The 12,910-nt window shown below is 35.2% G+C and overlaps 1 protein-coding gene and 1 pseudogene across 2 annotated transcripts in view; one reads left to right on the top strand and one right to left on the bottom strand.

The window, feature by feature from the left end:
- Positions 1–12,910, bottom strand: part of SLC30A7 (solute carrier family 30 member 7) — a 64,433-nt gene that overhangs the window by 7,381 nt on the left and 44,142 nt on the right. The window contains exons 9-10 of one of the 2 annotated variants that reach the window (XM_074318613.2): positions 12,137–12,227; positions 6,198–6,347 (exon numbers count right to left, since the gene is read on the bottom strand). In XM_074318613.2, coding sequence (XP_074174714.1) covers positions 6,198–6,347; positions 12,137–12,227 — 241 coding nt within the window. Of the gene's footprint in view, positions 1–6,197; positions 6,348–12,136; positions 12,228–12,910 lie in introns of those variants that run through there. The other variant, XR_012491642.2, reaches the window with a different exon arrangement.
- Positions 7,886–7,986, top strand: LOC141568708 (U6 spliceosomal RNA; annotated as a pseudogene).

Raw genomic sequence — 12,910 nt, 5'->3', positions numbered from 1 at the left:
TTAGCGAAACCTGTTTGCCTTACTTCCAAATAATGCAAATCCAGAATCTGACCACTTTACGTCACCTCCATTGCTACCACCCTGGCCCGAGTCACTATCATCTCTTGCCTAGATTTTGCAGTGGTCTCTAAACGAGTTTCCATGCTTCGGCCATTGCCCTCCTTTAGTCTATTTCCAGTAGAGCAACTACATGGAATGATGTCACTCCATTCAAACCCTGCAACAGCTCATCGTCCGTAGTCCTTACAAGGCCACAGTCCATAGGATGGCATACAAAGCCCTCCCATGATCCTCCTGGCCCCTCGTTACCTCTCTGATCTCATCTCTTACTCCTCTCACTTAGTTCACTCTACTTCAGCCACACTGGCCCTACTGCCTGGAACAATGTTCTTCAATGTAAGCACATGGTATACACCCTTTTCTTGTCACATTTTTACTTAGACATCAGTAAGGCCTACCTGACCTCCCTGTATAAAATGTACTCAATTCATTCATCCAACAGTTATTTTCTGGGCATCTACTGTATTCCATCTACCCTTCTGTCCCCTGGGAATACAACAGTGAACAAAATAGATAAAAAAATATTCTTGTCCTCACGGAGTTTATATGCAACTGGGAGCTAGGAAGGAGGAGAGATAATAAACAAGCAAGTAAATACAGTATGTCAGATGGTGCTACACAGGCTATCAAAAAAAGCTTGCTACAAGGGATGGTAAATGCCTCAGCACCTACCCTGTTCTCCCATTCCTAACACTTACTACCTTCTGATATATTAAAACTTATTTGCTGTGTTGCTGTGCTTTATTGTCACTGTCCCATTATAAAGTCATTTCTCCAAGATAAAGGATTTTGTCTGTTTTTTCACTGCTGACTCCCAGAACCTCAAGTAGTGACCAGCACACAGTGATTGATAAATATTTGTTGGAGGAACTAATTTCCTTCTTTCAAATAAAAATGATTTTTTAAAAATTAAAGCATACAATCAGTTAAAATAAGCACTTTCTTGCCAGTACCATAGAATGAAAGGTAAATGAGAGCATTTAACCAAATAAATAAATAAATAAATAAATAAATAAATAAATAAATACTAAAAAATACAAACAAAAAACCAGAGGGAGGAATAAAATGCTAACATTACCCTTTATAGTGCTTTCTGGGCTCCACAAAGCGTTACTTTCTAGCATGGCCTTTTCCCTAGCATTCAGGTAGGAGAGCTCTGTGTAACACTCATGAGTGCTTAAGAGGAGTCGGGAACTACTTTAATGGAATAAAGAACTGGCTAGACCCTGGAAGTTACCAGCACAGAAAACATTTTAGCTCTTTTGCCTTATTTAAAAAAAAAAAACTCCTTGCTGTGGTAAAGGTAAATCTCTCTGAATATATATTTAATAGCACCCTCTCCTTAGATTTGTAGCAGAAAAAAGACTTAATATCCCTATGATTTTGAGCTAAAAATTAAAACCAAATCTCAGTTTTTCTCAGTAAAAGTATTCATAAATACCCCCTACTTATCTCACAAAGTTATTACATATTCATCCAATATTTGACAAATATTTAAAAAATTCTTGCTATATACCAGGCACGATTGTAAGGATCATATGTGAATATATGAGAAAGGATTTCATATGCTATAAATAAAACTATTAAATCAAATTGTCATGATTGATTACAATTATATTTTATTTACTCAACCCAGACGACCCCTGAAACAACTATATATTTTTGTCTTTAAAAAACAAAAACCATGTAATACTCACTGTGTCTTACATCCTGAGAATAATGTATAAACCATAATTCAGTCAACATTTTTCAAATTGGAAAAGACAGCTAGTTATTTTTAACATTTATGCTACTAAGAAAATAAATGTTGTAACCTGTTGCCATAATCTTGGACTATCCTCAATAAATATTAATTGTCGTAGAAAGGAAAACAAACCAGAAGAAAAAATTTGGAAAATAAATAGGAATATGACTAGAGAAAATTTGGTTTGTATTCGTTACCAATTCTCAAAAACTACAGAAACTTTCGACTTTCGTTTTTGATTGAACATATACTATTAATCTCTTTCCCTTTAAAATGAAGTCTTGAAAAACTGTCTTACTTTTCCAAGTGAAAACGAATCATTTAGAAATTAGTGAAATAGTAAGTGAATATGATAAAATTACAAGTCATGGACAATAACAAGCTGGGTCTGGGTTCCTTTTTCTATAAATTGGGGGTAATAGCACCTGTCTTATGAGGATAGATTAATATGCTAGGTACCTATCAGAGTGTTCGGCACACAGTAGGCTCTCAGTAAAGTCTAGCTGTTGCTGCTCTTACAAACCTAGCCTCACATTCTACGGCTGGTCACTCCAGCTTCCTTAGGAGGTTGGGTTCTGGTGGACATCTAGAACATATGATGAAAAAAGAAAATGGAAAGATGCATAATGAAAAAATGCAGATGTAATACAAAGTCAACACTTATAAAAGATTTTTAAGAACACCCTACAAGCAGGAAAATAAATGGAAAGGGTGGGAAAGTGGCTAGCTGCCTGGAAAGGGGTGGATAACTTCTCCCTATCCCCACTCTTGCCCTCCATCGGATATAACAAGGTTGAGTGAGGTCCCTGGTCAGACAGGAAGGGATTACAAAGGCAGGAGAGTGGCAGGTGTGGATGGACGTTTCTGAAACAGGGAACTCCCACTTGGGCTTGTGAGGAGGCTTTTGGGTTCCTTCCTGGGTATCAGTGTAACTTCTATTTTGAGGCTAGAGAATACAGCACAAAAACCTGAAGCAGGAAGCCGGGGGCTTAAGACTAAAAAGGAAAAACAGAACCAGGCAGTAGAGGAGAAAAGATGGAAGAAATCAAGGTATAAATTCTACCAGGGAGTAAATGGTATGTATTAGCTTGATTGTCTTTTTTGCCTTGTCGAACTGAGGAGGGTAATGAACCCCAAGCATATTCTAGATTTTTCTTCAAACATTATTTCTAATAAAAGCGAATTAAAAAATGGATAGATGATATCAGCTTAAACAAGGAAAAAAAAAGTTAAATTGCCCTCCTAATCCAGTATCCCACTTTCTATTCATATTAATATACTAAACATAAAAAATAGATTTTCTCTTTCATCAATTCCCAAATGACAACTCATTTTTAAAGTTAGTGCAAGGGAAGAAAAAGGGGACCTTTTCTATGCCAACAGAAAACCTTATAGTTTGAAAACTAGATTATCACTTAACTGATAATCCCAGAGGAAGCTAAATACTGAAGCGACGGACACTAATTCACTTGTATTACTCTACATTCACGCATAGCAAGCCAACTGCTTTAGCCATTAAAGATCAACTGATAACTACAGAAAATGAAAATGAAAAAGACATGGCTAATATGCAGTTCTAAAATAGTCACAAAACTTTTAGTTTTATAAACAAAACAGAGAATTATAATTCTCAAACTTCTGATGTTATTAAGTCTTTTCCATTTAAAGTTATCCTCATAGAAATTTTTAATAACTTTTAACCAAAAACCATTACTTAAATTATGACTTAAGGTCAGCTATAAGAAAGACACTTAAAAATGTCATAAAACCAAAACGTATAACTTATTCCTCAGAAAATCCTTCCTTTGGTCTTTTGGAAATAAGACTACCAGTACTTCAAGTCTTTCTACAAAAAATATACCTAAAGCATTAGTGTGAATTTTTCCTCAAAAATGAAGTAATTTGAATTTGATTACTTTTGATAAGTAAAATCTATGAATAAGATTCAATTTAAAATTAAAAAATGTCAAAAAATTTCAATTTAATTTCGTGAAAGGAGAATGTTACTGCTAGCCCTGGATATACACATAGCATTGTGGATGTACATTACTAGGGTTTAAGCAGAAAAGGAAAATAAATTAATAAAACATTTCAATTTTGCACATGTCAGAATTAAATAACAATCACAAAACAACATTAAAATCATTAAATATACTGACTGAAAGTTATTAGGGTAATTCCCCTCTCCCCTCCACCGGGAAAAATGTGTTGAAACACATTTTTGTTCCATCTTCACTGAAGACCTCAAAGAGTATCTCCAAGGAATGAAATAAAGTTGGCTTGACCTTAGCTGACAAAAAGGCTTAAAATATTTTTCAGAGCTTAAACATTTCAAAACCCAAATACAGTTTCCAAAACCAAAGAAGCAGCTGAACAAACTTTCAACTTCAGCCAAGATTTCTAAGATTACCAGAAGAACCTCCCTCCACCTACTTCAATTACAACTTCAGCAGTTCCTAAGCACAGATGCAGCTTCTCTCTCATTTCTAAACCTAGACACTGCATTCCTTCTCAGAGGGAAAAGCATGACTAAGTGCCAAAGTCATAGGAGACTATGGGATGTCCTAGAGGTCAACAGAAGCTCCCAGTATGAAGATGGAAGGACATGGTGTTACCAGGAGAAATCTGAGATTAGAGGAGGGAACAATGACCTAGAAGTGGCAGTGAAAGCAAGGTTATTGCTAGTCATGCTCTCCTTTTGACACTGAAACAGGGATGGGTGAAAGAAGGACTCAGACATACTGTGAAGGCCTCGCATACTTCATTATGAAAGTCCTAATGATACAGACTTATTATACTGTCTGTTAATAAAGAGGGCTAGTTCTTAAAATTCTGGAGTAAATAAGTGGTATCAGTATATTGTTTTGTAATAGAGTAAGTCTTGCTGTCACTTACACATAAGATTATTTCACTAATTATTCCCAAAGGAACATACCCATACATTTCCCTTTATTAAAAATGAGAGATTATTTAATTTATGCTAAGGTCTGAATTTAACTAAACTACGTATTATGTTCTGTTGTCCACGTCTGAGGATATGATGTGCCTCTCTTTTCCTCTCACTCTTTTCCATGCACACATATATGTGTGTATGTATATATACGCTATGAAGTTTCCTCTCATCTAGAATAATGCTCCATCACTTTTATTCTTCTTTCATGGCACTGACACTTTTTTAGGAATCCACACTAATAATAGTCTTGTAGAAGTTTCCACAAGCTGGGTTTGTCTGGTTGTTTGCTAGTGATTAGATTCATGTTAACCATTTCTGGCAAGAAAGGTCATGTACCCTTCCCATTGCATCACATCAGGAGGCACACGTCAGTTTTTAAGCACAGATTTTTAAGACATGGGGCAAGTTTCTTCATTAGATCTATGTGTTAGATACTTTTGGCAACAGTGTCAACATTCAGATTTTTTGCCAAATACTTCCAGCAAACTAGACCAAAAGAAAAGAATTTATGTGTTTTTTTTTTCTCTCTCTCTTTACATGTTCTTGATACAATGTTCTTATTCTCCCAATATATACAGAATAACAGTAATAATCACTCTTACTTTGATTAGTCACCTCACTGTCAACTCATGATGGCAAAAGCATTCACTGAAATAATTTGGTTGCAGGCATACACTGACTAATTCATGATTCCCAACACAGTATTAAGAGAAACTGAGCAGCACATTAAGCTAGTAAATCACAAAGAAGTAACTATGGATTTACTATCACACAAAAACGTTTAACATACTGTGTTTCCCTGAAGATAAGACCTAGCCAGACCATCAGCTCCAATGCATCCTTTGGAGCCAAAATTAAAATAAGACCCAGTATGTTTTATGGTGATGTGATTGTGATGTGATTGGATGTGGATGTGGATGTGGATGTGGATGTGGATGTGGATGTGGATGTGGATGTGATGTTAAAGACCCGGTCTTATATTATAGTAAAATAAGACCGGGTCTTATATTATTTTTTGCTCTAAAGGACGCATTAGAGCTGATTGTCTGGCTAGGTCTTATTTTTGGGGAAACACAGTAATTTGCTTTTAGCTAAAGCCGCTGACAAGGCATTATTCTTATCCCAAGTGCTATTTTAGAATTCCTGGCTTCAAACAGCATCTGACATGTCTTAAAAGATATGCAAAGTAAAGGAGAATGTACTTTTTCCTAAAGTAACTCAAATCAGTACAACGATGAATCAATAGGACCATCTTCCTTTTATTAACTAAAATAAGGATCTCCCAAATTTGACTCTGTGGTTGAAAAAAAAAAAAGGACATTTACGCTTACCTCATAGTGTAGTAAATATGTATTTAATATGTTAAGTAGTAAATACTTTTAAAACCAGTAGATACAATAACTCCTAAGACCCCAAAAAGAAGTTTAGTAAAAGTCCTACCTGAGTAAAAATATTATGTGTTTGGCTTAAAATCCACCTGGAGTCAGCATCAGGTGCTACTACTAATTTCAAGGTCCCAACATAAACGTCAGAACACAAGGTCCAGAAGTGCTGTTCTTGTAAACTGTAAACTCCTTGTAACTGCTGCACCTAAAATACAAACAGTAGATATTAATATCAAATCAAGTATAAGTGCCCCCTCCACTTAAATTATTATGCAATGTATCAGTGAACATGGATTCTACCCTCTAGTAAACCATGGAGGGATGTCTGAATTAATCAACAAATACCTATTGAGTACTCATTATTAGTCAGGTACCACGATAGGTGTTTGGGAAATATGAATGAACATGTATCAAAATTTGCAGGGCACAGTTGAAAATGCCTAGAAGGAAATTTACATTTTCAAATACATCAATCAGAGAACAAATATACACACAAATGAGATAAGAAACTGGGAAAAGAAAGTAAATTCAAAGAAATAAGAAGGAAGGAAATAAAGAAATCAATGATCTGGAAATTTAAGAAAAATAGAACTCACAACATCAAAAAACTAGTTCTTTGAAAAAATTAATGAGCTAGAGTCAGTGTTTCTTAATAGGGGTATATTTTGGACAGCACAATTATTCACTGTGTAAAATTGTCAGAAACTATGAGACCTCTGCATCCTCAGGCCCCAGGGAACTAAATGCCAACATATACCCTTCCCCAAATCATGTGACACCAAAAAGGGAAGGATGACGCTAAGTGTTTCCAATGGCGCCTTAGGTTGAGAACCATTAGCAAGACATACTGATGGAGGTAAAAAAAATTTTAAATAAAAGAATATGCAATTAAACAAAATACAAATTGAAAAAGGAAATAGAAGTAAGAGATTTTAAAAACCGTAAAAGGATATACTATATGAATGTATCATGTGAAGATAGAAAATATTACAACTATGTAGAATCCAAACATTTCTCACCATCTCTACTGCTATCAGCTTAGTAGAAGCCAGCATTATCTCGAGTCTGGATTATTACAATTAACTGGTCTCTATTTCTAGCCTTGTACCTCTTCCATCTATTGTCAACACAGTAGCCCAAGTGAGGTCTGGTTACTTTAGGTCAGATGCGGCCACTCCTCTTCTGAAAAATCCTCCAGTGGCTTCCCATCTTACTCTGAGTAAATAAAAGCCAATGCTCTCACAATGACTTACATGGACCCACGTCACGTGGCCCCTCGTTACCTTATTCACCTCATGTCCTACTTACTACTTCTGCTCTTGCTCCCTCTTTCTCAGCTACACCAGCCTCCTCATCATTGTTTGAAAAGTCAGGCACACTCCTCTCGCAGGGTATTCGCTATTCCCTTTGCCTGGAGTGTCCTTCCTTCCAGATTTCTGCATGGTCCACTTTGTTTGGGTCTTTACCCAAATGTCGTCTTCCCAGTAAGCCCTTTATTGTTACCTTATCTAAAATTAGATGTTTCCATTTTTCAGTTTCTCTGCTTTGTTTTACTTTTTGGCACATAATATCATATAACACATTATTTATTTATATTATTTATATTGTTTATTATCTGTCTCCCCCGGTAGAATTCAAGCTCCATAAGGGAAGCAATTTATTTTTCTTTTTTATGTTTTGTATCCTGGCCCACATAAGTGCTCAGTAAATTATACACATAAAATGAACAAAAACACAATTTTGGTGCTTGCTATAGCAGCACAAAAATTAGAATGATACAGAGAAGATCAGCATGGTCCTTGTGCCAGGATGATATGCAAATTTGGGAAGCGTTCCATATTTTTGTGGTAATAATTTCACAATGTTACATGTGTATCAAAACATCACACTGTATACCTTAATATATATATATATATATATATTTATCATTTATATATATATATATATATATATATATATATATATATATATATATACACCTTATATATATATTTATCATTTTTACCTCACTAATGCTGGAAAAAATAAGTAAAAAATGAAATTAAAAACAAAACAAAAACAAACCCACTATTTTGAAAACAGACAAAAATGGATGAATTTCTGGAAATACAGAAAATGCCATAACATAACAACAAAAAGGAAAATGTGAAAGGACCATTAAAAATTGAAAAGGTAATAAAAATTATCTTACATAAGTCCCAGTCCCAGAGGGCAAACTTTCAAGGAACACATGACCTCTGTCTTAGTTTTTCCAGAAAACAGAAAAGAGATGCTACCTCATATTAGTAAGAAATAATCTTGACCTCCAACCAGGTGAAGACAAGAAATCATAAACTAATTTATCTTATAAATTAAATAAGCTAAATCTAACAGCTTATTGAACAAATAACATATCATGACTAAGTTGGGTTTATCCCAAGAGGGAAAAATAAAAAACTCTATTACTGTTATTCTTCAATAATGAAGGAGAAAAATCACGTAGACATTTCAGTAAAAGCATTACAAATTATTTAATAAAATGCAATACTTATTTATGATTAACAAAAAAGTGATTAGGACACTTCCTTAACTTAATAAAAGATATCTACCAAAATGAACAAAACACATTTAAAGAAGAAACGATGTATTCCCTTGAAGATCAAGAAAAAGACAAAAATGTCCAAAGTACTGCTATTGTTCAATATTTCTACAGAGATCTGGAGAGGATGAACTAAGATCAATACTCAGAAGTTAAAATAAAGGCTCAATATAAAAAGATCTTTACAACAATTACAGCAGTTTAAAAAGAGAAAAAGGTTCCTCTGTGAAGGGGTTAAACCAGGATTCCTGGAAATGGTCAAAAAGCTGGACATTACATTATAGGAGATGTACATTATAGGAGATTCTTGCAACAGACAAAAGTCTAGACCAAATGCATTTAGGATTCTGAGAGTCTCTGATTTTTAAATCATCTATTTGGAATGTTAATTAAGATAAAATTGAAATTATACCTATCAAAAAAATTTTTTTTTTATCAGAATTCGATAAATGTAGGTATCGTTTCCCACAAGATAGTTGGTGGGAAATTTGAGACAATACCCACTATGCCCTTTTAAAAAAACTGCTTTACTGGGAAAGAGGTCAAAGTGGACTTTTTCTTCCACTTTCCGGATTCGGACAACATAATGGTTTGAATCTACATTTGTCTAAGTGGCACCATCATGGAACGGTTTACTGTTAGTGAAACAATAACCAGACTAAACTAATTTCTTCTACTACTACCTCCATAGAAATAGCAATATAAGGACACCCTTGCAGTTATCCTACAGACTAAGGAATGATTCCTATAGAAACTGGCTTTAATTCTCAAATTAAAAGATGTGCAGACAGTGTAGCTACAGATGAAAATCCATGTTGTTTTTCCAACTCTGACAGTGTGGTACAATAGAAAGGGCATAAGCTTTAAAGTCTGAGTGGGTATGTGTTAGAATCCTGATTCACCACTAGCTTTTGTGGCCTTAACTAAGTTACTTCAATTCTCTGAACCTCAATTTTAATGTGGGGAAGAAGGATGAAACTGGCCCTGTATGGTTATTGTTAAGAACAGAAACAACGTTAAAAAAAAAAACAAAAAAAAAAAACCACAGAAACAACGTATGTATGTCACTTAGCATTGGGACCAGCTTATGGTAGGTAGCATTCAATAAATCGCCTCTTTCTCTTCCACAACCATGCTGACTAGTCCTACCCTTAAAATCACAACCACAGATGTCAAATGGGCAACACTTCATTTTCCCTATATCAAAAAAGACTATTTTACACCTTCTTTTTCTGCTGGTTCTATAATCTCTGCATGATTACACTCCCTTGTACGTTAAATTGTAGAGAAAACAGAAGCAAACAGAAAATCCCTTATCCTGTACCACCAAATCTACCAGTCAGCCCTCACCTATGTCAGCACTTTTTGCCTTCCCTTAGAGGATACAGTACCCCTGGCTACAGTTTACAATTAATTCCCCCATAGTACTTTGAGGCGGGGGAGGGAGGAGCTCTACCCTTTTTCACCTTCAAGAACTTCATTCCTTCAGTTACCTCCTTCATTACCATATCATCAATTTCTTCCTCTCAGTTGGACTATTCCCATCGTAACAAACATGCTCTAGAACTGCTCTGTACAATGCAGAACTCACTAGACACGTGGCTACACACATGAAAATGAAATGAAATTAAAAAACTAATTTTGCTAGCCACATTTTAAGTGCTCAATAGCCACATGTTACTGTGACTTCCACATTAGACAGTGTAGATTGTAGAACACTTCCATTGCTGGGGAAAGTTCTTTGGGAGAGCACTGTTCTAAAATACTCCACTTTAAGAACAAATAACAAATAGCCTCTCCCTTGATACATCCATAGCCAAGCTATCAGCTCATTTCTTTGCTCCCTTTAACAACCCTTCTTAAAAGAGTTGTCTGTAACCATGATCTCTACTTCCTCAATTCACTTGCTCCTTAATCTACTCAAATCACTGATCTCTCCAACTCCACTAAAACTGCACTTACCAAAATCATTCATGATGTTTGTGATGCCAATCAGTGATCATTCCTCTGTTCTACCTTAATTGCCTCACAAAAATATTTGGCAGTTGATAGCTTCCTCCTCCTCCGCTCTGTGATACTATTTACACTCTTCCAGTTTCCCAGCTCCCTAACTAACCCTCCCTCTTCTGGCTTTCCTACCAGTCCTCTAAATCTGGAGTTGAAAGTCAAAGAACAAAGCTTAAATGCTATTCATCATATGTTGATGACTCAAAACTCTTTCTAGTTCTAACCTGTCCCTAAAATACCAGATTTGCATATTCAACTACTAACTGACTTTCCTCTAGAAGTATAGTAGGCATTTCAGTTTTAACAAATCCAGACTAGAACTCTTGATTTGGGGGGAATTTTCCATCCTCAAACGTGCATCAACAAAACCTCAGTCTCAACAAATGGTATTGGTAGGAGTCAACGGCTTTTCTCCCCTCTGATAACATAATCTATCTCCAAAAACTTATCCAAAATCTCTCCGTATCTCTACCTTCACTGGGACCACTGGAGTCCAAGCCATTTTCCCACTTAAGCCTCATAACTGGTTTTCTTTGCATTTATTTTCCCTAGAATTCATTCTGTAATAGCAAGCAGAATAATCTTTTAAAAACTTTTTAAAGTTTTATAATGCTCTTCCTGCCTGAAAGCTTTCTAATGCTTCCCGTTGAATTAGAATTAAATCTAAACCTCTTAGTAAGACCAAAACCACTATATGATCTGGCCCCTACTATTCTCTCCAAACTTTTCAGCCACTCTTCCCTATGGATGGCCTTTTTTTTCTGTCCTTCAAACACACTCAATTATTACCACCCACAGAAGGTTTGTATTAGCATTTTCCTCGAGGGCCTAGAGCACGCTTCCCCAGGATTTCCATATGGCTGACATCTTATCATCAACATTTCATTTCTTTGACTATGGCTTCCTCAGTAAATCTACTGTCACCATCCATGTCTACCACTTGGCTTTGTTTTATTCCTATTATAGTAAGTATCACTGACATTTTATTTATTGATTTATTCTCTAGTGCCCATGTTTCTCCACTAGAACATAAGCTCTTTGAGAACAGAGACGCTGTCTGTCTTGTTTACCATTGCTTCCTTCATGCCTTACAAGAGTATCTGGCACAAAGTGGGAGCTCAAATAATATATGTTGAATAAATGCTTATATCATCTGCTATTCACATCTACACCTTAAAAGAGCTGCTCGATCTCTAGACAAGGACAACTTCTACCACATTTTCCTTGGTAAAGTTCAATATTTTCCAACAATTTTATTTTGGTTTGTATAAATGGCACTCATGGTCAGCATTCAATCTTGGAAGAAATACTAAATTACACACACATGCTACCCATATTTATAAAAGTTAAAAACCCTAACAGCTTGGAAGCAGCATAACATCCAATGGTTTGGAAGCTTTGAAACTTACCCTCTGATAGCACTGAGGCAGAGTATTTTCCAACAGGGGAGGCGTTCTCTGCATTAATATTCCAACGGACTCTCTTAAAAGAGGAATAACACTAAAAAGGAAGACAACAAATTTATTAAAGCCACATTCTAACAATCCCGTCCTGTAAGAAAGTAATAATATACCTACCTCCCTATAGAATATGGTAAGATTTATCAGAATAATATGAGGAAAAAGAATCTAATCATTGTTCTAGATTTTTTTATATGATCAATAAATTATCTAAAATAAAAGAACTAGAAAAAATGTATCAATGTATGAAAAACGAAACTCAGAGTATAGTATTGGAGCATCTTAAAAATCTAAACACAGCAGTCATTCAACTGTTAATTTAAAATATAACTTCAAATAGCCAGAATCTTCCAAGGTAATCTATAAAGCACATATGGCCAACTGGTCCTTAACATTTATCAAATATTTATATGCATTTATCTGAATAATACCATTAAGAAAAATACAAAAAAATTTAATACGGCATATATTAGTCCATTTGTCCAATATTTTTCCAACCCGATTACATGGCAGTCTTCTTTCATTATTTAAAAAATATGGGTGCTGGATATAACCACAGATCTGGTGAATCAGCACGTCTAGTGACAGGGCCCCAAAGTCTGTAGGTATTGATGTAGAGGACTCTCAACCAGAATTTGGAAATTACTGCTTCAAGCTATTGAAGTGATTAAATGTACAAAAACAATTAATCATATAACGGTGAGGGTGACTCTAATGCAATAA

This window comes from Rhinolophus sinicus, chromosome 7, assembly GCF_057876585.1.
Source record: "Rhinolophus sinicus isolate RSI-liver-muscle chromosome 7, RSI-T2T, whole genome shotgun sequence".
Classification (NCBI taxonomy): domain Eukaryota; kingdom Metazoa; phylum Chordata; class Mammalia; order Chiroptera; family Rhinolophidae; genus Rhinolophus; species Rhinolophus sinicus.
This window is presented reverse-complemented; position numbering and strand designations above follow the sequence as displayed.